At 43.7% G+C, this 25,108-nt stretch overlaps 1 protein-coding gene across 9 annotated transcripts; it reads right to left on the bottom strand.

Moving 5' to 3' along the window:
* Positions 1 to 744: 744 nt before the first annotated feature.
* Positions 745 to 24,582, bottom strand: NPL (N-acetylneuraminate pyruvate lyase). 9 transcript variants are annotated; one of them, XM_038413533.2, is made up of 12 exons: positions 24,465 to 24,582; positions 22,893 to 22,961; positions 18,654 to 18,727; positions 17,872 to 17,959; positions 16,277 to 16,334; positions 14,895 to 14,970; positions 13,651 to 13,743; positions 7,696 to 7,841; positions 7,441 to 7,487; positions 6,667 to 6,751; positions 4,680 to 4,719; positions 745 to 3,474 (listed from the first exon to the last, which is right to left on the bottom strand). In XM_038413533.2, exons 2-12 carry the CDS (start codon positions 22,955 to 22,957, stop codon positions 3,335 to 3,337), a joined length of 912 nt encoding a protein of 303 aa, XP_038269461.1. In that variant the 5' UTR covers positions 22,958 to 22,961; positions 24,465 to 24,582; the 3' UTR covers positions 745 to 3,334. The 9 variants fall into 9 exon arrangements, with proteins under 9 accessions (XP_038269461.1, XP_043346371.1, XP_043346374.1 ...); XM_043490436.1 differs by lacking the exon at positions 24,465 to 24,582 and adding an exon at positions 24,036 to 24,277; XM_043490439.1 differs by lacking the exon at positions 4,680 to 4,719 and having other exon boundaries at positions 24,465 to 24,581.
* Positions 24,583 to 25,108: the final 526 nt, after the last annotated feature.

Below are 25,108 nucleotides of genomic sequence, written 5' to 3'. Positions count from 1 at the left end.
GACTCTTAAATTATCCACATCTTTCCTAAATGGTGGTGCTCAGAATTGGACACAGAACTCCAGATGAGGCCTCACCAGTGCCAAATAGAGCAGGACAATTACCTCCTGTGTCTTACATATAAAAATCCTGTTAATATATCCCAGAATGATATTAGCCTTTTCACAACTGCATCACACTCTTGACCCATTCAATTAGTGATCCACTATAACCCCAGATCCTTTACAGTAATACTACCCCTGGCTAGTTACTCACTTTATAGCTGTGCATTTGATTTTTCCTTCCTAAACAAAAGTACTTTGCACTTGTCTTTATTGAAGATTTCTTAAAACCACATGACAACCCAAGAACACTTTCCACTGACTTTCTCAGAGAACAGATAGAAAGTAATAGGATTCATGGCAGTTGCAGGTCAAAAAGTAACTGAAAGTGACTTAAGGCAGGCACAATCTTCCCCATACTTGAGTTCTAAAGGAGGAGATTAGATCCTGATTTTGCTGGCATATTTGTGTTTAAACTTTATTCATGCAAGATGTACCATTGACTTCAGTAGGACTACTTACATGGGTAAAGTTAAGCATGTGCTTAAGTGCTTGCAGCATCTATCCCTAAGATTATCTTCCTGAAGGAGCATGAGGGGAAAGGAAAGATATTACTAAATTTTGGGAGACTAGAAAACAGTCCCCTCCTACCCATCTACCTCACGCCTCAAGAGCATTTTTCCCCAAAGAGGAAATAGAGGCAAATGTTTTTAAGAATGCTTTTATGATCACTAAGAAAATATACAAAAATTTCACTGAAAATGTTAAACAAATTTTCAGAGGTAAACACACTTTAATATCTGGAGATTTGTATATTCAGACCAATAGACACTTAAAAATACCAGGAATAATTTGGGTCTGTTAGAAAAGTTATTCAGTTGAAGATCTCATGTTTAGATGCATCTATATATTATGTTAAAATATGCAGAAAGTAAGTAATAGTGCATTGTTATGTGCATAGAGCATTGGAACAGCAATAGAGAATCTCATTTGGATTAGAGAACTTAAAAACATCAAAGTAAAAGCTTTAAGGAATACACAGCAGAGTTCTCCTAAAATACACGTAGCTAAATCTGGGAGTGTGCACTGTCTTATTCTTTCCTATGATTTTTATCATGCTGGCTCTCTGCATGCTTGCTCCAATCAATGGTTGGTTGTGCAAGGAACAGCTGCAAACGTGCAGTGCTCTTTGCTATTTCAGAGGCTACCTTCTTTCATGTTTGATCCACCAGGGAAGCTTACAGATTCAGGAGAAAAATCACGTCAACCATCTAACTCAGTCAGGACTTCTACAGTTTGTGTTCTGCAGACAGAAAGTGAGATTATTACTGCCAAACTGAAGAAGTTAATGGAAGGTGACTCTCCAGCTTACCCAGAATGCTTGGATACTAAAATAGCAACAGATCACCAGATTCTCAGACCTGATTCTCCCTGTCTTGCACATGCAGTCATTCTTGCACATGCAAAGTGGGTATAAAATGCTACCAAATCAAAATTCTCCAGGCACCTAGATGGTAGCATTTTGCCAAGGTGTAAACAAATACACAGGGTGTAGTGGAACATTAGATCCAATATGTGTAGAGGGCCCCTTAACATCAGCAATAAATGACATTTGTAAGAAGCAGTAGTGCTTTGCATTGTCAGGTGGAACCTCTGGTTCAATTCCTGCTCCAGCTCTGGTGCTGATTTAGCCAGCACATGCTGGGAACAAGATGGAGCAAGTGCCTTCTGTCACAAAAGTTACAGTACTTAGAATTTTTTGTTTGAGGAAATACAGGGAGAACAAGAAAATGGAGAAGAGAGATGAAGGGAAAGAAGGTTATGGAAGAAGAATGTCTTCTGGTAGTTCTCGGAAAAGAAACCTGATTCCTTTTACTCACTGGTAAAAATGGGATTTTTTTGTAGGTTCATCTGACATAACAGCTGCACTAAAATACCAGGCTGAGCAGAATGATGTCATGTCAGAGTACAATAGACATTACTTCACCCTCATCTCAGCATCATAAAAAGTGGGGGGGGAGGGAAGAGGGTTGGGACTGTCATAGTAGATGGAAATTCTGGAAGTCAGAAGTCCTTTATAGAGAGTCCTCTTCCCTTTCCAGAGGAATTCAGGTTCCTTGCTGGAATTCCTTCTCCTCTTCCATCGGCATAAGTAGTGTCTATACTGAAGGACTGCAGCTGTAGCATTTTCAGTACAGACATACCCTTATAAGTTTGCTTCGTTAGAAGCATACCTTGCTTTTGTGCACCATAGGGTAGAGGCAACTACAGGCAAAGTTCAAATTTCAATTAACTGAAAATCCTGATGAGCTGAATCAGCAGTGCCGGTGCTGAATGCTCTTCAGTTAACCTCTTAGTGGCTCATTAAACGCATGGGGGAAAATACACTGTTCATTCAGATAACTACATTGTGAATCCCCAAGGGTGTGAAGAGAGGTGGAATAGCTGCAGGAGACAAGAACTTCCTTGGTGCTGTTTGAGCACTTGCTAGCACTGACAGCTGTGGGGGAGGGAGCCAGCCAGCCAGCTGTGCCCCTCATTACAGTATTTGTCCTGGTGCTTGTGGAATCCTGGGCTGTCAAGAAGGCTCCGGTCTCCTGCAGCTCCTTCCCCTCTATCTCCTTCCTTTTCTCTCTTCCATCCTCCTCTTTGCCTCCCTTCCACCACTACCACCCCCACCCTTTCATTCTGCAGTGATACCAGATCCTTTTCTCCCCTCCTCCCTCTGGGACTGGCATCACTGCAGCATGAAACAGTGGCTTTGTCTACACTAGAGCCACTCAAGTGTTACAGCTATGGCACTGGAATTGTGCTGCTGTAGCACCATAGCGTAGACGCTTCCTACAGCAACAGAAGGGGGTTTCCATCAGTGTAGATAATCCACCTCTCCAAGAGATGGTAGCTAGGTCAACAGAAGAATTCTTCCATTGACCTAGCCACGTCTATCAGAGAGGTTTGGGCATCTTAACAACGTAGCTCGGTTGACCTCAATTTGAAGCACAGACCAGACCTGTGAAATTGCAGCTAAAAATAGCACTTCTATTTTATGAACACCCGGTTATCCAAAGGTCTCTGATGTCCTCCAGGTCATTCAGATAAACAGAATTCACCTGTATTATAAAGGTTCCACCTTTGAGTAATGCTAAAGGAAAGACAGCAAGACACAGGCTAGCAGGGCCATCCCTGACAGGAAACCACTTATTACAAATTCCTGAGAACACTGAGTGATGAATCACAAAAGCAGAGGCCCCAAACCTCCAGATCCATATTCATATCAGATCAACTGCTGGGACAGTCACAGAATCAGGCTCGCCATTTTGGCTTTTGCTTTCTCAATAAAATCCACAGAGGCACTCAGGAGCGGAAGCCGTGGGGGACCCATTGGAATCCCTGAGGTAAAAGTCATGACTGCTTTAGTCTGTGCAACACCAAAACCTAGGCAGACAAAAGAAAAAAGCAGGTTACTTAAATATATCACTTAAATAAAAGATGGTCACTACAGGGGGCTCTAAAATCCCAACCACACCAACTATTCCATCTCTTGTGAAATCCTGGAATATGGCCAGAGTTTAAAATTCCCACAAGGGAGAAAGATGTAATTAGCAAGTGATGTTTGCAGACAGAAAACAGAGTTAATATCCATCCTGTATTACAGTACCAACTGCTCTTACCTGCCCATATTTTCCTCCAAAATGCCCCAAGTACAATATTTCCTTAGTAATGCATGCTTATGCTCTGAAAAGTGACTCTAAGTGTGGCTTTGGGAGGGTTCCCATACTTGTTTTTCCAGGACTTCCAGATCAAATTAGGGTCATCTTTATAGATAAGATGCATCATCTAACTCTCAGCCCAGCAAACAACCTAGGAACCAAAAGCCCAACCGTGTCCTTTGTGTTTTTCATATAGTATCAGAAGTAATACAGATTCTGTAGTTAAAATTCAGTTAATAATTCTCTTGATTATATGCAAACCAGAAAGAATCTGTCTCTCCCCAAAAGCAGTGCTGGCTCTGCAGGGTTAACAGGAGAAAACATGTACTTTTTCCAGCAAAGTCAATAGATATAGTATTGAAAGCACAAAGGGAGTAGGCCTGTGATGTAAAAAAAACACTTATTTTTCTCAAATAGATTTTTAGATTCTTGGGACTGATTGTCCTCTCACTTACACCACTTATACCTGTGTAAAACTCCACTTACTTGAATGGAGTTAGTCTTAAGTTATACCAACATAAGGGAGAGGAGAATCAGGCCCCTTGTGCTTTGTCATCAGGGCACTTTATTATCTTGTCCGGGATTGAGAACACTCAGTAACAACACCGAGAGTGGATTTGGGAAGAAAAACGGAGAGTCAGGATAAAAAAAAATAATTGATTGATTGAAGTTGGGGAATTTGTCAGAGGGCCTGGAGAAAGGAGGGAAGAGTGAGTGGAATCTTTCTGGATGTGCTTTGCCAGCTCAGTCATTGAGCTCCCAATTGCTGAAAACTCAAGCAGCAACAGCAGATGTGAGGTCTCTCTTTGCACAAGATCTTTCAGAAGGGAGCTTCTCAGGTTGCAGGGACCAGGAAGCTTCAGTGAATCTCATGGATTTTTAGTCCCTCTTTTACAAGTCAGTGAGGGAGGAAGATATTGCAGCACCTACCTAGTTTGAATACAAAGCTGAGAAATTCTCCTGTACAGAACTAGAAGAGAAACAGACAGTATTTTTTTAATTCACTTCTTCATATTTACAAGACATCTATCTCAACAGCTCTGGATGCTTGTATAATAAACAGTTATATACAAGACATAAAGGGAAAGTCCCCAGTACATTTGGCATGCCTTCTTAAGCAATCAACCTACTATATCCCCAAAAGTACAATATCACACACACAACTCCCACCCCCCAATGAACCACTTCCACTCAGGCCATCCTTATTCAACTTGGTCCCTTAACACAGTCTGAGGAAAGTGGCGTACCATGCCCTTCTGGACTTCCAGAAAGGAAGTCCTTTCCAGAGTAGAGGACCCTTTGTTGAACGTGGACCCCACCCTCCTGCCACCAGTCCAGGAGGAGTGCCCCCAGCTCCCAAGACTGTGATAGAAAATTGTGTATCATTTGCATATTTACTTCACCATTGCTCAGCTCTCCTGACTCCTCTAGATGGCCTTTGACATGTTGAGTAAGAAGGGTAATGGCATAGTGACCTGTGAAACTCTGTATGATGGAGAACCCTCAGTACAGAATGCTATTGCCTACTGTTAACCAGGAAGAAAGGCACACAGCCACCCAAGAATGGATCCATCTACCCCTGCTAGGTGCCTCAGACATGTCAGCAATGCCCTGTGGTCAATAGGATCAAAGGCAGCTGACACAGCTAAGATAATCAGCGTGTTACCCAATCTTCATCCATTCCCAGGCAAAAAGCAAGCAATGTAATCAGTGCAGTATCTGTGCCATACCCAGACCTGAAGCCAAACTGACTGGTGTCCAAGAAATGCGAGAATACCAGATCCCACCATGGCCTTCTCAGATGTTCCCCAAAATGGGAGATTCAGCACAGGCAGGATTATTTACATTAGGCAATAGTTTCTTGAACAGAAGCCTCAATAATGCCATAGAGGACTCCTGGAACCTTTCTTTCTTGAAGGAAGTTGTTGACAATCTCAGTCAGCAGTAGACTTTGTGTCTCTCCATTGTCTTTTATCAGCCAGGAAGAAAATGAGTCCAGCTCACAGGCTGCACCCCAAAACTACATCATTCGGTTGTTACAATAACGCTCCCTCCCCTGTGTCCCAGCAGGACAATACCCTGCAGTTTGCTGTAATTCCCTTTCAGGCAGAGGGCCCAATCTCAGTTGTGGGGGAGGTGGAGGGGAAGCGGGAGAATATAGACAAGAAGGAAAGAGGTGATGCTTGATCCAGCCTAACCCCCCTTCTCCACAAGCAACTGATGAGGGAGGCGAAGAAACTGCCAAGACTGGTTAAAAATGGGTGGAGTGGACAATGACCCATCTAGAATAGTTAAAAAGACTAGGACCACTACCCCTTCAAAGAGATTGGACATGAAGACTTATAGATGGAAAGTATTTGAATGGTGGTTATCAATCAGCAAGGAGGTGCTCAGCCAGGTTAGAAAGGCAGGAAGCAGTCATCCAGACTAGTCAGCAGGTAGGTGTGTGCACATGTACGGGAAGGGAAGAGGAAGGAGGGTGGGTGAGAAGAACATTGATTGGGAATGGGAGAAGAGGATCCTAGAACAGGTTGTGCCTAAGCCAAAACATACATGTGCATGTACGTGACTGGGGGTAAACAAACAGACCTGTCTGGACTAGACTGTTTATGAGGGAAGAGATGGACAGTGCCCATTCCACACAGGGTTTGGGGGGCTGAAGGGGAGGTTACCCAAGGGGAAGAAAGATGAGCTGTGCCTTGGATAGTTAAAATAGTGGGATTCGTGCCTGGAACAGTTTCAGAAAAGGGGAACTGTGTACCAGACAAACAGATTGTTCGTGGGTGAGCATAGTAGTTAGAGAGATTAGGTGGATAAAGCGGTGGTGGTAAGCCACAGAGAATGAGTGCCCAGTGAAGAGAAGTTTAAGGGAGTGGAAAGAGGACACTCCCACTGTGAGCAGGTGAAGATGCTGTACCTGATATTGTTGTGCTAATGCGAGGTCTTGCTTTGCAAAAGCCTCCAACATCAAGTTGTTTTTTTTGCCCAGGTAGTTGTATGTGCTGCCAAAAAAAAAAAAAAACAAAGTAAACTCAGTTATGCAAAGAGGTACTTAGAGCAGCCACTGCAACCAGAACAAACAAGAAGTCCCAGGCTTTCTAGTGCAATACTTTATTTTCAGAACGTAATCATTCCGATCTAGAAATTCCACGTGGTCTTAAACATTGTATATAGTTGAGCCTTAAAAGGATGACTACTCCCAATGAAAGAGTTACAATTAAGTGTTCTCTTCCCATCATCCTTTACAAATGACATTGTTCCCCAGAATGTTTTTTTCAAGAACAAAAAATCAGTTAGCCAATCACACTTTGTTTACTTGTCACTTTTGTGATTTATGTATTGTACACATGAATTGCAATGTGGTACAGTAACTCATTTACGCTTCCTCAGTGGGGGAGTAAGGATGGTCTAGTGCTTAAACACTGACCTGGACCTAGGTTCAATTCCCCTTCTCCAGCACTGACTTTCCCCAAGATCACCCAGAAATCTCTTAGTCTCTCTGAACTTCAGTTCCCCATCAGTAAAGAGGGTAATAGTCCAACCCTGCCTCACAGCAATGTTGTGAGGATAAATACATTAAAGATTATGAGGCACTAAGGATATTACAGTAATGGGGGCCATATAATTACAATACATAGACAGATAGTGGTAAATATGGCAACAAATGGGGCAGGAATGCAAAAAGACTGACCTTCCAACAGCCCCAGATGCTCCCATTGCCAGTGCGCTCAGCAGATGCTAGTTTGTGGGGGTGGAGGGGAGGAAAAAGGCATTTTACTTCATATAATAAAAAGCAAAGGAAGAATGAGCAATAACACTCGCGGTCCTGAACATGGCTAGAGTTCAGTTTTGCACTGGGTAGTAATTGTTCAGGTTGGAACCAGGATGTGGCTTAGCATAAGCCACATGTTTTTTAGGGGAGATCATTAGAAGTAGAGCCCCTTACCTCATCCACCCCATAGAGTAGCACAAACTGCTCTTTGTGGTTCTTCACACACTGTGCAAAGTCCAAGAGGTCTGTGTCACTGAACTTCACCCCCTGGAATGTGGGGATCTGTTCTTTTATCCCATCCAGGAGCTCCTCAACACGAACTGCACAGAACAACAATCTCACGTTAAGAAACAGATCCCAGTCACATAAGACGTCCCTGATTTCCTCCCCAAAAGGGTCATCATTGTCATTCAAGCCTTACTATTCTTCATTTGAAGAGAGTCAGGTCCCTCCCCTTACACAAGGTAGAGGCAGACTTGTTGCTTTCCAACATTTTCTTTACGGTTTAAATGCAAGAGCTTGGTTATTTAAATAGCTTAAAAGGAACCAGTAAAGTAACTCTGGACTATATGAAGGGATAAACAAATGCCTGTGAGGAGAAACGTACCATTGGTATAGAATTGTCACTACCCCCTCTCATTTATACCTACTCCCGTGTTACATACTTGCTGCTTACTGACAATAAGCAAGATCATCATGTGGGACACATGCACATCTAAGCTGAACAGCTACTATAATTCTGCCACCAGCATTTTCTCCCCCTCCCCCCAACCCCCGTCTATTTCCTGGCTTGTGCCCTGTTACACAGCAGTGATTTCATTAGTATTTATCAGATGTCTTATTTCCTTCTTGGAGTATTCATCTTATCAGTTCAGAAACTGAGAAATACAGTTGGATAAGCAGTTCAGAAATGAACTGTCAGCTACACTTTAAAAATGTATTCAAAGAAGCTATGCAATCTGGTGCTTAGAGCAAGGGAGTCAAAAAAAACAAAGGTTTCAGAGTAGCAGCCGGGTTATTCTGTATTCGCAAAAAGAAAAGGAGTACCCGTGGCACCTCAGAGACTAACAAATTTATTAGAGCATAAGCTTTCGTGAGCTACAGCTCACTTCATCGGATGCATTTGGTGGAAAAAACAGAGGAGAGATTTATATACACACACACAGAGAACATGAAACAATGGGTTTATGATACACACTGTAAAGGAGAAAGAAAAGGAGTACTTGTGGCACCTTAGAGACTAACAATTTGTTAGTCTCTAAGGTGCCACAAGTACTCCTTTTCTTTTTGCGAATACAGACTAACATGGCTGCTACTCTGAAACTGTAAAGGAGAGTGATCACTTAAGATAAGCCATCACCAGCAGCGGGGGGGGGGGGGGGGGGGGGGGAGGAGGAAAACCTTTCATGGTGACAAGCAAGGTAGGCTAATTCCAGCAGTTAACAAGAATATCAGAGGAACAGTGGGGGGTGGGGTGGGAGGGAGAAATACCATGGGGAAATAGTTTTACTTTGTGTAATGACTCATCCATTCCCAGTCTCTATTCAAGCCTAAGTTAATTGTATCCAGTTTGCAAATTAATTCCAATTCAGCAGTCTCTCGTTGGAGTCTGTTTTTGAAGCTTTTTTGTTGAAGGATAGCCACTCTAAGATCTGTGATCGAGTGACCAGAGAGATTGAAGTGTTCTCCAACTGGTTTTTGAATGTTATAATTCTTGACGTCTGATTTGTGTCCATTCATTCTTTTACGTAGAGACTGTCCAGTTTGGCCAATGTACATGGCAGAGGGGCATTGCTGGCACATGATGGCATATATCACATTGGTAGATGCGCAGGTGAACGAGCCTCTGATAGTGTGGCTGATGTGATTAGGCCCTATGATGGTGTCCCCTGAATAGATATGTGGACAGAGTTGGCAACGGGCTTTGTTGCAAGGATAGGTTCCTGGGTTAGTGGTTCTGTTGTGTGGTGTGTGGTTGCTGGTGAGTATTTGCTTCAGATTGGGGGGCTGTCTGTAAGCAAGGACTGGTCTGTCTCCCAAGATCTGTGAGAGTGATGGGTCGTCCTTCAGGATAGGTTGTAGATCCTTGATGATGCGTTGGAGAGGTTTTAGTTGGGGGCTGAAGGTGATGGCTAGTGGCGTTCTGTTGTTTTCTTTGTTGGGCCTGTCCTGTAGTAGGTGACTTCTGGGTACACTTCTGGCTCTGTCAATCTGTTTCTTCACTTCAGCAGGTGGGTATTGTAGTTGTAGGAATGCATGATAGAGATCTTGTAGGTGTTTGTCTCTGTCTGAGGAGTGGATGTAGAAGCCCTCTACACCAACATTCCACACAAAGATGGGCTACAAGCCGTCAGGAACAGTATCCCCGATACTGTCACGGCTAACCTGGTGGCTGAACTTTGACTTTGTCCTGACCCATAACTATTTCACATTTGGTGACAATGTATACCTTCAAATCAGCGGCACTGTGATGGGTACCCGCATGGCCCCACAGTATGCCAACATTTTTATGGCTGACTTAGAACAACGCTTCCTCAGCTCTCGTCCCCTAATGCCCCTACTCTACTTGCGCTACATTGATGACATCTTCATCATCTGGACCCATGGAAAAGAAGCTCTTGAGGAATTCCACCATGATTTCAACAATTTCCATCCCACCATCAACCTCAGCCTGGACCAGTCCACACAAGAGATCCACTTCCTGGACACTACGGTGCTAATAAGCGATGGTCACATAAACACCACCCTATATCGGAAACCTACTGACCGCTATTCCTACCTACATGCCTCTAACTTTCATCCAGATCATACCACTCGATCCATTGTCTACAGCCAAGCGCTACGATATAACCGCATTTGCTCCAACCCCTCAGACTGAGACAAACACCTACAAGATCTCTATCATGCATTCCTACAACTACAATACCCACCTGCTGAAGTGAAGAAACAGATTGACAGAGCCAGAAGTGTACCCAGAAGTCACCTACTACAGGACAGGCCCAACAAAGAAAACAACAGAACGCCACTAGCCATCACCTTCAGCCCCCAACTAAAACCTCTCCAACGCATCATCAAGGATCTACAACCTATCCTGAAGGACGACCCATCACTCTCACAGATCTTGGGAGACAGACCAGTCCTTGCTTACAGACAGCCCCCCAATCTGAAGCAAATACTCACCAGCAACCACACACCACACAACAGAACCACTAACCCAGGAACCTATCCTTGCAACAAAGCCCGTTGCCAACTCTGTCCACATATCTATTCAGGGGACACCATCATAGGGCCTAATCACATCAGCCACACTATCAGAGGCTCGTTCACCTGCGCATCTACCAATGTGATATATGCCATCATGTGCCAGCAATGCCCCTCTGCCATGTACATTGGCCAAACTGGACAGTCTCTACGTAAAAGAATGAATGGACACAAATCAGACGTCAAGAATTATAACATTCAAAAACCAGTTGGAGAACACTTCAATCTCTCTGGTCACTCGATCACAGACCTAAGAGTGGCTATACTTCAACAAAAAAGCTTCAAAAACCAGACTCCAACGAGAGACTGCTGAATTGGAATTAATTTGCAAACTGGATACAATTAACTTAGGCTTGAATAGAGACTGGGAATGGATGAGTAATTACACAAAGTAAAACTATTTCCCCATGTTTCAGAGTAGCAGCCGTGTTAGTCTGTATTCGCAAAAAGAAAAGGAGTACCCGTGGCACCTTAGAGACTAACAAATTTATTAGAGCATAAGCTTTCGTGAGCTACAGCTCACTTCATCGGATGCATTTGGTGGAAAAAGACTTTTTCCACCAAATGCATCCGATGAAGTGAGCTGTAGCTCACGAAAGCTTATGCTCTAATAAATTTGTTAGTCTCTAAGGTGCCACGGGTACTCCTTTTCTATTTCCCCATGGTATTTCTCCCTCCCACCCCACCCCCCACTGTTCCTCTGATATTCTTGTTAACTGCTGGAATTAGCCTACCTTGCTTGTCACCATGAAAGGTTTTCCTCCTTTCCCCCCCCTGCTGCTGGTGATGGCTTATCTTAAGTGATCACTCTCCTTTACAGTGTGTATGATAAACCCATTGTTTCATGTTCTCTGTGTGTGTGTATATAAATCTCTCCTCTGCTTTTTCCACCAAATGCATCCGATGAAGTGAGCTGTAGCTCACGAAAAGCTTATGCTCTAATAAATTTGTTAGTCTCTAAGGTGCCACGGGTACTCCTTTTCTTTTTGAAAAAAAACAAAAACAACCAAAAAAACCCCACCAACCAAACACCTTAGGTTCAATTCTCAGCGGATAACCATCTATGGGCTTATCTACATTAGAAAAATGTATTGTGGCTGAATGTGATTAGCACTTCAGTTACATAACCAAGACTTTGCTGTCAGTATTGAGCAACACAAGTGGGGGTCATCACTGTCAGTTAGGTGTGGTGAAAGGTTGCTGGAACCAGGGTTTAACCATGGTTAGCTGACATGATGCTAAACGTAACCCATCCTGGTTTATACTGGTCACAATGTCATAATCAGCATCAGTTCATCTTATAGACTCATAGGAGTGTAGGGCTGGATGACAGGTTTCAGAGTAGCAGCCGTGTTAGTCTGTATTCGCAAAAAGAAAAAAAAAAAAGAGTACTTGTGGCACCTTAGAGACAAACTAATTTGAGCATAAGCTTTTGTGAGCTACAGCTCACTTCATCGGATGGGATCTCAAGAAATCATCTAGCCCAGCTGCCTATGCTGAGGCAGGACCAAGTAAACCAAGACCATCCCTGACAGGGGTTTGTCCCACAACCTCCCTGGGAAGCCTATTCCAGAGCTTAACTACCCTTATAGTTAGAAAGGGTTTCCTAACATCTAACCTAAATTTCTCTTGCTGCAGAGTAAGCCCATTACTTCTGTTCCTACCTCCACTGAACATGGAGAACTGATCAGTCATCTTGGTAATGGCCCTTAACATACTTCAGGTGTTATCAGGTCTGCCCCTCAGTCTTCTTTTCACAAGACTAAAACATGTCCAGTTGTATTAACCTTTCCTTAGAGGTTGGGTTTTCTAAACCTTTACCATTTTTGTTGCTCTCTTCTGGATTATCTCTAATTTATCCACATCTTTGCTAAAGCATGATGCCTAGAACCGGACACAGTATTACAGCTGAGGCCTCACCAATGCACAGTAAAGTAGGACAATTACCTCCAATGTCTTACATACAACACCCCTGTTAATGCACGCCAGACTCAGATTAGCCTTTTTTACAACTGCATCACATTGTTGACTCATTAAATTTGTGGCCCCAGATCCTTTTCAGCAGTACTACCACCTAGCCAGTTATTCCACATTTTGTGCTTGGGCATTTGATTTTTTCTCCCTAACAGTTGTACTTTGAACTTGTCTTAATTGAATTTCGTCTTGTTGATTTCAGACCAATTCTCCCATTTGTCAAGGTTGTTTTGAATTCTAATCCTGTCCTCCGAAGTGCTTGCAACCCTTCTCAGCTTGGTGTTCTCTGCAAATTTTATAAGCATCCTCTCCACTCCCTTATCCAAGTCATTTATAAAAATATTGACTAGTACCAGACTGAGGACTGACTCCTCTGAGAGCCCACTAAATACGTCCTCACAGTTTGATAGCAAGCCATTCATAACTACTCTTTATGGCTTTTCAACCAGTTCCAGACTCACCTTATAGTAATTTAATCTGAATCACATTTCCCTAGTTTGCTTAAGAACATTATGTGAAACGGTGTCAAAAGCCTTACTAAAAATCACATCTTACTACAATCACATCTATTGCTTTCCCCCCACCCACTAAGCCAATAATTCTGTCAAAGAAGGAAATTAGGTTGGTTTTGCATGATTTGTTCTTGACAAATGCATGCTGGCTATTCTTTATAACTCTATTATCCTCTAGGTGTTTACAAATTGATTTTTTAATAATTTGTTTCAGTATCCTTCCACGTATTGAAGTTAGGCTGACTGGTCTATGATTCCGAAGGTCCTCTTTGTTCCCCTTTTTATAGATAGGCACTATGTTCGCCTTTTACCCATCATCCATGAGTTCTAAGATAAGTCTGCATGTACTAGGAGCAAAAGTCGCTGAATGAGCAATACTTACTCTTTACACCTGTTAAAGGAGGAATGTGATAGTAATAAAATGGAATGCCAGGGGCTTCAGATGCAACTTCCCGTAAGAAAGCAACCAATGTATCTGAAAGAGGCAGTGAAAGAAGGCAATCATACTCTGAGGCAAGAAAAGGAGGTCATCCACATAAAGTGGAGTTCAGGTTCATAGACTTATCAGCAATCCATCTCTAAGGAGACACTATTTCTCTATCTCTTCTGCACTTAATAGGTGCAGAATATAGGAATTGGGTACTATGCTTTTAAAAGTTTGTAAGCCCTCTAAAGTTTTTCACTGTCTAGGATTCAGAAGCCAACAGAACAACAGTGTATATATGTAGCTAGGCCTTGAAGGGTGTATAAGGTTAGTAAACATGATTATTTCAAACCCACTGGACCAGTGTAGTTCCTTCATATTACATGTGTTGTATAAAAAAAAAACAAGACACAACAATAGGTTATTTCATTTTGGGCTAATCTGACAAATTGATAATACTGGCTAGGGTCAGAGTTTTGCAAGCTTCTTTCACACAGCTCTATCATTTATCCTCAGTTCTGATCTGTTCCCCAAGTAGTTCTGCACCTCACAAGTAATATGCATCGGCCCTGTTAATCCACTCCTGTGCTTCAGCGGAGACTGTCAAATATGCCTATGTAATGAATGCAGTTTGGTGTGTCCAGTAGGCATCAAGAGAGCATCAGTTAGTTTCACTTGTGACCAAGACCAAATACAAAGTCAGTTTGTGACGGGGAGATGTTAGTGCATCAGCTTCCTGTTCAATGACGCACCACTCTCCTCTCGTTGCAGCTGGGCTGCACCTCATGTTTGTACAGCTCCAAACACACCACTGGCATTCAAACAATGTTATTTCCGGAAATGGTTTCCAAAAGAATGTCCATATGACAGTGAGGACGGTGACACTCTGAGCCAGAGCAGCAGAGGGTAAAGGAGGAGCCTATAACACAGGACCTATGTTAAAACTCGAGAACCTGCCCTCTCTGAAGAAACCCCAACACTTGGAGGAGGAATATAAGCACTATAAAGAAAGTTTTATCATTGAGGAACCATATAGCAAAGATAGATGCTCTGTGACCAACTACAGCAGCATTGCTGCCACAGACCTCTAAAAAACATGAGCTCCCTTTACCATATCATACTGCTGACAGTCTGAATGTGTGGTAAACTGCAGAAGAAAAAGCGCCTCTGTGGGTGTGATGGCCACAGACATCTCTGCTCACCTTTGTTTGTAGGTTTGAAAAAAAAGGGGGCGATCCCAGCGATACCACTGGCTCCTATTGCAGCTGCATGTTTGGCCTTGATAGGAAAGAACAGAATGTATCAAAAGTGCATTCACGGCATGTGTTTCTATCATGCGCATAGTGAAGAACCACATCAATCCATTCCACAGCTACAAATTAAACCCTTAAGCAAGCTGTACATTATGGAACAACTTCAGACGTGAAGTCAATGGGAGTTGTGCCAGTTTATGCCAGGGATGAAGGGACCCTTCCATCAATGTAATGCACTACCTCTGTTTCTAAACGAAACACATATCTATTACCTGTGCCTGATTAATGAATGGTCCTCTGTCCTTACAGCTCCCACCTCCCAAGAAATAGGATAGCATCACTGACCCCATTGTACACATCGGGAGACAGAGACAGGTTAAGTGACTTGAGCAAGTCACACAGGAAGTAAGTGGCAAAAGCAGGGAATAGAACCCTGCTCTCTGGCACCATCAGAGTCTTCAAGAATTTTCCCTTCCTTCAGCTATACATGCCTTTAAGATTCCCACATGCCCTGAAGAAATGGCCAGGAGTGGACCATCTGGGCCTGAGGGAACGTGTGTGTGAGTGAGAGCGAGAAAGTAACCCACAGCAAAGTGATCAGTTCAATTTACAATAGTCATTATATTACCAAGGTGAACGGGGCTGTTCACGTGAGGGGCGTCAGGTCACATTTGGAAGGTTCCTCCCCCTCCCCCAACTAAAATGGTGGGGGAGAATCTATTTTTAACATAGTCTGTGTTTGTACAGCACCTACTGCAATGGGGTCTTGGTCCATGAAAGGACATCTTAGGCCCTGCAGCAATACAAATAAATTCTGCATAACCTGACTGAGCCGCCCAGGAGATGCTAGTAGAGCAAGCTAACTCAGTTTGATTAGTTCCAATGCTTGTGTGCTCAAAGACTCAGGGGTATGACTACACTGATAAAACACCCATGGCTGGCTTGGGTCAGCTCACACAGGCTCACTGAGCTTGGGCTGCAGGGCTATAAAACTGCAGTACAGACATTTGGGCTTGGACTGGACCCTGGGCTCTCGAACCCTGTGATGTGGGAGGGTCCGAGAACCCAGGCTCCAGCCAGAGTTAAAACGTCTACACTGCCATTTTATAGCCCTACAGCCCATGTCCTGTCAGCCCGAGTCAGCTGACCCAGGTCAGTGTTTTATTGCCTGTAATTGTACCCTCAGGATCCCCCAGGACCAAGACAGCATAACATGGAAAGAGATGTCAGTAAGTGCATAAACTCGGAAAAGAAAAGGGGAACCAACCCACTCATATGTAAGGTTATGGAAAGACAAAGAAAGGAGGCTAAGAGAAAATTCACACACGCACCAGTTCCTTTGCTTCTGGTAGACTTAATGCACCCACGTGAATGATCACATGATCCAACCTGCACAAGAGAAAGATTGCTGTTTATTTTTTGGTTTGTGGGAATTTAAATGTGGGGGAAAGATGCCAGACGGACAGTCTGGGTAACTGAATTATGTCCTCTATTTGTCCACACAGCAGATACTCTCAGTGGAATGGATACAAACTAAAAGGGATCTAGAAACAGTTTTAGAGTACAGCAAAAAGTTCAGCCACACATCCAACACTTCTTCCCTGTTCCCTCCCCCACCCAGAGGTGTTCTCAACACCCTGATCCCACAATCTTATTTCTGCAGCTCTCTCAGATTCCCATCCCCAGAGCTGCCACATGCTTGGCCAAGTGATCTTTCTGAAGCAGTGGGCCAGATTCTCCCCTGCTTTGCCCCTTGTGTAGTCTCTTCCCCTATGTAAAGGGCTAATCATTCTGATCTGCAACATCAGACACCATTTTGCACCAGTAGAAATGAATGCACCAGGTACAAGGCTGTAGAGAATCAGGCCCACTGTTATGCAGCAAGCTTAGAAAGAATCACAGAGTTGGTTAAAAAAAAAAAAAGTTCATGTTTCATGGGAAATTTTCAAAATTCTTTTTCCTCCCTCTTAAAACTTTCCATAGGAATTTTTTGAGTTATTCAACAACAAACCCCACCCCCAAAACAAAACCCAAATCCAGATTTTTTTTAATTCAAACTTGAACAAAAATTACCAAGACACCCCTACTTAAAGGAAAATAACGCCCCCCTCATTTTTGTTTCCCCCCTTTCTCCCACCAAAGGAAAGCCCAGAAAGTTTAAATCCAAAAGAAGATTCAGGGAAAGTTTTTTCCCCCCCTCTCCATCACTTGTTTTCCTTTTCACTGTCCCTTCCCCACAATTCCACTCTCCCCCTCCCCATAGCTCACCCCTCCCAACTCACATTCAACATGGACGTGAGAGACAGTGCAAAGGCGAGCGATATGAGAATATGCAAAACATCCAAGAAGAGGAATGGTCCAGTGATTAGAGTTGTAACGTGGGACTCAGAAGACATGGGGCCAATTTCCTGCTTTGCCACAGACTTCTGGTGTGGTTTTGGGCAAGTCACTTAGTCTTTCTGTGCCTCAGTTTCCCCATTTGTACAATGGGGATAATAGCACTGCCCTGCCACACAGGGGTGTTGAAAAGATAAATACATACATACAGAGATTGTGAGGCTCTCATACCAGCGTTAAGGCAACATAAAAGCAGCAAAGAGATGGTCTCATTTTCACATCCCTTATTACTTTCCCCTTTCCCCAACTTAAGCAACAGGAAGAGGGCGTTTTTCAAAACCACCTCTTCCACATGCCTCCATAAGCAATAGCGAGAGGAGGCGTCCCAGAGGCCTTCCCCCTCTAAGCAGTATGGAGGGAGGCTGATGACTGAGCCATACTTTTCTAGTCACTTATTTTGACAATACCAGCAACATCTTGATAAAAGGGCCAGGGAAAGAAAATAGGGGAAGTAATTAGAGGGTACAGCCTTTGCTTAGACAAGCAGTAATGTCTATGTGAACAGACAGGTTTCCTTAGAGCTACTCACTTGTTTTTCCCTTTGGTCACCCACTCCTCTGCCAGCTGCTTCCTCTCCTGGGTGCTCAGTGCCAGCCCTTCTCCTGTTGTGCCATTCACTGTTTCAGACAGAACACAACACACCCTAAGGCCTGGCCTACACAGAGAAGTTGCACTGGTTTTACTAAAGACCATTACTGAAATTTAATCACACAAACTAACCCAATATTGGACAATTGTAAACATATATGCAAGTCCACACAAGGGTTTGGGCTGATTTAAATAAACTGTTTTTTAAAGTGCTTTAATTAAACATGTGGAATTTGTGTATGTGTATGTGTGTAGAGAAGGCCTATAGCACTGAAAGAGTTAAATGCATATGCCCTCCTAGGCCAACACAATCAGAAAGGAAGAAACCCTTGTAAGAGGGCAATGGACTTGAAGCTCATTTGAGAAAGGTGCCTATTGAATAAATATGATTTGAATAAATGCATCTCTCGTATCCAATTTTCCCCAAGCATGTGAATAGAATAATTCAGATGGGTCTTTTCTGTCACTGCTTTGATCCTTCTTAATGCCCTAATGTGGCATTGTCTAGTAGTCATCTCTTTGCTTCCTTCCCCACTCCAGTAACATTCTCATCTTCCGCTCTATCCTGCGCATACCTGGGAGTTTGGGCAAAAACAGATTCCTAAAGAATAGGCTACGATTTCTTCCACTTAAGTGCACATGTTTAGAATGCTCCCATCCCCATATTCCATTGCATCACAGCTCTCGGCTGACAAGAAGCACAACTCACTGCTTAAGACTTACCAAAAACGTTCTTCACACCCTGCTCTTTTACAAGATAATCCACATATTGCCCAATCACAGAGAGGTTAATTTCTCTGAAAAAGAAAGAAAATAAAAAGGGGGAAAAGCAGAAATGTGTGTGTAAGGAATCCCTGACCAAGTTCAAGTTCTAAAAGGTTTCCCTCCAATATCCTAGAGGGGTTAGGAGTATGAAATCTAGCTTAAAAAAATTCATCTGCCCACTTACTGAATTGTGGAGACCTATATACATAAAGCTTCTGAACAGGATAATTGGGGCTGAAAATGCCAGATTAGAAAGTGTCTTGTACATGAGGCCTAAATTGGGGTTCCTAGAGCATGAGATTCACAGAACTAGAAGACCCAGATCTTCAGTGATCAGAACCACTAAGCTTCACGTTCTACTATTGCTACAATATATTAATGCCTTTTAAAAAAATATTGAAGACTTGATAGGAATACTCTATTTTTCGAGTTTATCTGATTCTGTCTCTTAACCACTGCCCTTCTGAGCACACAGCAGCCACCAGGCTGGCTCTGACTTCTGGAAAACGCTACAGCAGAGGTTCTCAAACTGTGGTTCGTGAGCTCCATCCAGGTGGTCTGTGGATCATTCCCTCTAAGGTGCGCGCCTGGGCGGTCCCACATGAGAGAATGAAAGGCCACCCTCCTAATTACTGGAACTGCTGAGAAGACGCACATGTAAGGTGAGGTGGTGGCCTGGGGTGGGGGAGAGGAGGGGGAATAGGAGGTAGGTGGGAGCGGGCAGTGGGGTGAGAAGAGGGGGTGGAGGGAATTTGGGATGCGCAGGGCTGCGGTGGCCAGAGAATGAGGCAACTTTCCCCAGCTCCAGGGCTGCTGGGGAGAGATCCCCCTCCTTTCCAGCACCAGCTCGGGGGCTGCCGTGGCAGGGGAGAGAGGGCACATCCATCACATTACAAAGGTGAGACTACTGATATTAAAATATGAGTGTTATTTGTAGACCAAAAAAATTAAATTATTAAGGTTTTTTTTATATAGCACTTTTATCTAAAGTGCTTTACAATAGTTAGTCAATGATACAAACCACATTTGGAAAGACCATTAAGTGGTCCGCTGAGACCCTCGGCAATTTTCAAGTGGTCCGCGGAAAAAAAAAAAAAAGTTTGAGAACTACTGATCTAAGGAACATTGGGTAAGCCCGGAATAAAGCGTAGCTAGAAAGGATACCAAGCTTAGTTATGTTTGAAAGATTTCTTAGTTATGTTTGCAGATTTGAAACTAGTAGACTCTCAGACACCAAAGTCTCCAATCCTCAACAGGGTTCATTCAGGCCTTCGGAGGTGGATAAACAATTCTAGGAAGTTTATTGTGGGTTTTTCAAATACAGAAAAAAAAACAAACAAGACCCTTTCTCCCCTGGGCAAACATTTAGTATCTTGTGGTGCTTTAAGACTGCAGGTCTAACTGAAAAGCGACTAGGTAAAAAACAGTAACTATTGCTTTGACAGAGCTATTCCTTTGCATATTCACAGTCATATCTGCTCACTTCAGTGGCAAGCAGAGACCCAAATCCTCAGATGATGTAAATTAGTATCAGCTAAGGACCTAGCCCATACCTTTACAATTTTACAGTCTCTAATCCATATATTTTCATTACTCTTTACTGCTGCTTGCCCTGCAGAACCCCTCCCAGATATTTCATAGTAGCAGCCGTGTTAGTCTGTATTCGCAAAAAGAAGAGGAGGACTTGTGGCACCTTAGAGACTAACAAATGTATTAGAGCATAAGCTTTCGTGAGCTACAGCTCACTTCATCGGATGCATTTGGTGAAAAAAAAACAGAGGGGAGATTTATATACACACACAGAGAACATGAAACAATGGGTTTATCACTCTCCTTACAGTGTGTATGATAAACCCATTGTTTCATGTTCTCTGTGTGTGTATATAAATCTCCCCTCTGTTTTTTCCACCAAATGCATCCGATGAAGTGAGCTGTAGCTCACGAAAGCTTATGCTCTAATAAATTTGTTAGTCTCTAAGGTGCCACAAGTACTCCTTTTCCCAGATATTGTATGCTAAATTCAAATCTGTGCAAATTTAGTGAAGACAATGGGATTGTGCCGGTGTCAATAAGAGGTAGAATTTACTCTGCAGAATGTGTGTTACTGGTGGTCACATGAGAGATGGGAAGAGAACAACTCGTTGCTCAGGATCCAGGCTTAATCTGCAGAAAGAGTACTTAAAAATTATTATCTGAATTTTAAATGGTACATGCCGAGTACAGAAATCACTGAGACAGACCCTATGATCTAGAGCTGCTCAAACAATGGTGACCTTTTTTATGGAATACTTTTATTAAAAACTTTGACTTTTTGAAAAATCTTGACCAGCTCTGTTGTGATCCATTTTTGCCGTCACAGAATTAAACAAAGATCAGAGGTAAGTTTCAGCATTCTTGGTCAAAATTTCCCTTACCCTCCCCGTCTGCATTCTACAGTTTGCTAGATGGTTGCCAGTGCCACCTTCCCACTCCCTGCATCTCACTGGTTTGCTGCATGCTTGTAATTTGTGGAGCACTAAGACATCATTTAGGATGAAAGGCTCATAGTAAAATATTACAGAAAAAACAGTTTCCCTCCTAATACATTCTTGGATGCTCACCATTTAACCCCTTTAAGGAATGGAAATGGCTGTGGTCTTGGCTTTAACACAAGAGAGACAAAACAAGACCCTCTGGCACAGCCACGTACCTCTGCTACTGAAGATACTTTGTGGGTTTTTTCTGCCTTATTAAAATACAGTGGCTCATTTCCAGCAGCTCTACCATACTCAGATTAAGTGTTTCTTGTATTGTACATTGTAGTTTAAGGAGAATTAAGGTCAGAATGGAACACTCTTGGGTCAAGATCCCCCCCCCCCCAAAAAAAATCTGGAGCTCCTGATTCAATATCTGCCAGAGGGGGAAAATAATGCAGTGTTCCCAAAATAATGCAGTGTTCCCAAACAAGATGAAATAAGTAGTGTTGTTGGTCAGCCATACAGTTCCCTTTGGACATTGGAGTGACTCAAAATGCAAACTGTCTAGCTGTCCTCAACAAACTAGTGAAACAGACAGCATGTGTAATCACAGCATCTCTATCAGTTTCAGATTTTAAATTAGTCACCACTAGAATCTTTTAGTTATTCTGACTATGTGGCTAGTGAGCCAATGTCAGAGTGGCAGACGGGGCCTGATTCTCCCTTACACGAAGATCACTTTACACCACTGTTTGGGTGCTCATTTCAGCAACCTTAACTCCAACTTAAAGATGTGTGGTATTATAAAACAATTTTTAAAAAAAATGCATTTTAAAGAAGTGTGTATGTACACACACACAGATATTTATTTATAGGCCAAAAGATGTCACAGGATCGTTTAGATGTCATCACATTATGGTGTAGTTCTAACTTTCATGCCTCTTTCTTTTAATTCCCCCACTGCCTCCTGACCAATTGTTTGTTGCTGTAAGCCGTTGTGTCTTTTTTGGTAATTAAGCTGTAAGCTCTCTTGAGAAGGGAAGCACTATGAACACCTTCTGGGCACTCTACAAATACAAGTTGTTATTTTTATAAATACACTCTACTACTGTTAAGTGCTGAAAAGTAGCTAAGCGAATCATCCTTCATAGTTACAGGATGCAGGCTGTTAAATGGCATCTGGTGGATGTTTCTTTGCCCTTTCAGTACAGTTGGATGGAGAGAGAAAGGGACAGTCTTCATTTTGCTTGTGATAATAAGAATAAGCAGGGCTGGATTCCATATTTATGGCCTCTCAATAACTCCAGATCAAGTCTTCTCAGTTTACAAGTAGTAAGGAGCGGCATAAATACCGACATAGCACTGTTCAAACCTAGATCTCAAAGCACTTATCAAAGGCAGGTAAGGTTGAGCAACTCCATTTTTACAGTGTAACCAACCTGATTTTTTTTTCCCCCTCTCCTGAGAGCCAGCCTAGACTCTCCTGAATAAGCTACCCATCACAACACTAACCTCTGCTCCCAGGACTTCAGGACTGTAAGGAAGGGGATTAGTCAGTCAAACAAAAGCCTTCACAAACCTGTGTCTTCTTGGGATGTTGAAGATAGTTAGAAAGTTAACTTTAAGAAAAAAAAGTAGTTGCAGAAAAGCAAGTAGGAAAATGTAAGGTTCTGGGGAAAAGTTCACAATATATTAATTGACATTAGCAAAAGGGTTGCTGTCAGTCAGAGGGAATATTTACCCATCTGGAGTCATTGGAGTGATTGTAGCTGCTGTGAGACCCTGCAATCTCTTTAGGGATGCCATTGAGCTGTTGGGAGAAGTCAGAAAGACAAGCAAAATTTCTTTCAACTAGAGACATATATATTTTGAGTAAATTCTGTTAATAACAAAGCTCTACAGGCAAAGCCTGGAACAAGTGGACTTTGTAAGTTTCTTTTGAAAAAAAGAAACAACCAGATTGCGCAGTTTTCTGAGGACCTGTGCAGACACCATTACTGTAGCAGGCAAGGTCTGAGCACAAGATTGGTAGCACCTGATACAGTCCTAGTTCAAAGGCAGTTTCTCTTTGAATCTCCTGTTTTCACATGTGCATCCCTTCCTAAAACATTCACCTTTGGGCCAGATAGTACTTATGTCTGGGTCTCTGCTTGAAGGAAAAATTTCTGGAAGCAAAATCTCTAACACCATTTTTGAGGTCCGGGGAGGGAGTGGAAAAGATTCATGTCAAACAATATATAGGGGAAAAAATATAAGCACATTTTTATCAAGGGAGCTAAGCCACCAAACTTTATCCTTCGTATGGACATAATCCCTGAAGCACTCTATAGCTTCTGCTTGGGTTGGAGATGATGGGAAATTAAGTGATTGAAAAGTCACTTCTGAGTCTGATCGGAGGTCAGTTCTATTTCTCTTTAGAAAATTTACCCACCACTCTCATTATTGTTATTCCAAACACGGCCCTGGCCCTGGCCCCGGACCCACCCTCAGCCTCTCTCTCCTCTTGGAAAGGCTGGGAAAAGGAAAATCCTTCTCCTGCTTCACAGTGGAGGTTTCTACTATGCTATGCTACCCCTTTCCCAGCTTTTGTCTTTGGTGCCTTCTCCTCCAGGACTTTCTCTGCTGCTGCTTCCAACTTTGTTTACGGCATCAGAACAAAACCGATCCAGTTTGTCCCAGTTACATTCCTGGTTGGCATTACTGAGCAGTATTGGAGGCACCCAGAGTGGTATGTCTGAGGACATAAGACTTCAGCCCTGCAATGGTTACACTTGGCTCGGCTTTGGGAGGTTGTCTTCATAACCATAAGGGCTAGAAACAAGACTCTTCTATAAATTAAAGATTCAATGAAGCAGAAGCAGATGGCATTGGCACCCCTACTCACCAACAGAGTGGATTGTGAGTCCTGTTAACGCAAAGCTACTTTCTAACATGTTTTGCCCCGAGGACACATAGTATGGAAATAACTGAGACAGCACACAGCATAAGCTCTCTTGAGAACATGCTGATTTGCACATTGGGTGAACAGCTCCAGCCCAGAGATAACAGCATCACATGAGCCTTACAGGGGATGGGGGAAGGGGACAAAATCTGTTACAACCACACGGCTCAGAAACTCAGTCCCCCCTGGGAGCCCCACACACCACCCCTCAGTCACTCTCAGAAAGCTGGTCGGTCTGTCTGTCTGTCTGTCCCCCCCTTCCCAAGACTCAGCCAATCTGCCCCCCCCATAAAAATCTGAGTTTCTCAGCTGCCTCCCCTCCCCAACTCTGCAGAGCCTGCCCCCCACTGCAATGAGTCCGTCTGTCCTCACCTGCAGCGCGAGCCCAGCACTCCGCGCCGCCTGCCCGGGCTCCCCGGGCGTCCTTTTTATTCCTGAGCATGCCCGGAGGGTCCGCGCATGCGCACTGACAGCAGCCGAAGCCCTGCCCTCAGCCTCCCCGGCCGCAGGATTTGCCCCCCCCCCCCATCAAAACGGCTCTTCGCCGGCGGGGGCTGCTCCGTGCCCAGGGCCCCGTGGCCGCAGCAGACAGCCGAACACCTGAAGGTCACGCTCGGCCCGTTGCAGACCCGGTCCCTTGTCACCCTTGGTAAGTATTAAGGGCGCGGCCAAAGTCCCAGTCGGGACGGTTCCCGCCATCGTAGCCCGGGCCTGTGGGGAGCGTCACCGTCCTGCCGCAGGCCCCAGCCTGAGCCACCAGCGCGGCTGCGGCTGCGGCTGCGGCTGGGCGCTGACCTACTGGACAAGCGAACGAGCGGGCGGGTGGCCGGCGCAGTTCTGGCACTTGCGCGTTTTGCTGCTGGCATGGGGGTGATCGTCAGGGAGAGGGTGAAGCGGAGTGGAAGAAATGTCGGAGCCAGGGGGAGGAAGCAGGGCAGTCACAGCTCGGCACCTGCCCAGCACTGACCAGGTGGGTATGCACGATTGCAGAGGGTTGATTTCCTTCTGTTGCAGCG

Source organism: Dermochelys coriacea, chromosome 8, assembly GCF_009764565.3.
Source record: "Dermochelys coriacea isolate rDerCor1 chromosome 8, rDerCor1.pri.v4, whole genome shotgun sequence".
Taxonomy (NCBI): Eukaryota; Metazoa; Chordata; order Testudines; family Dermochelyidae; genus Dermochelys; species Dermochelys coriacea.
The sequence above is the reverse complement of the archived record's forward strand: the minus strand, read 5'-3'. Positions and strand labels throughout refer to the sequence as shown.

What these genes read in the sequence shown, in the direction of transcription:
- NPL (XM_038413533.2), bottom strand. Translation starts at nt 22,957, where the DNA reads ATGGCATCCCTAAAGAGATTGCAGGGTCTCACAGCAGCTACAATCACT. An exon ending in GCATCTGGGGCTGTTGGAAG is followed by an intron (nt 6,752 to 7,440) that starts GTCAGTCTTTTT and finishes TTTTTTTGGCAG; the next exon opens with CACATACAACTACCTGGGCA. An exon ending in CATTAGCACAACAATATCAG is followed by an intron (nt 4,720 to 6,666) that starts GTACAGCATCTT and finishes TTTCTCTTCTAG; the next exon opens with TTCTGTACAGGAGAATTTCT.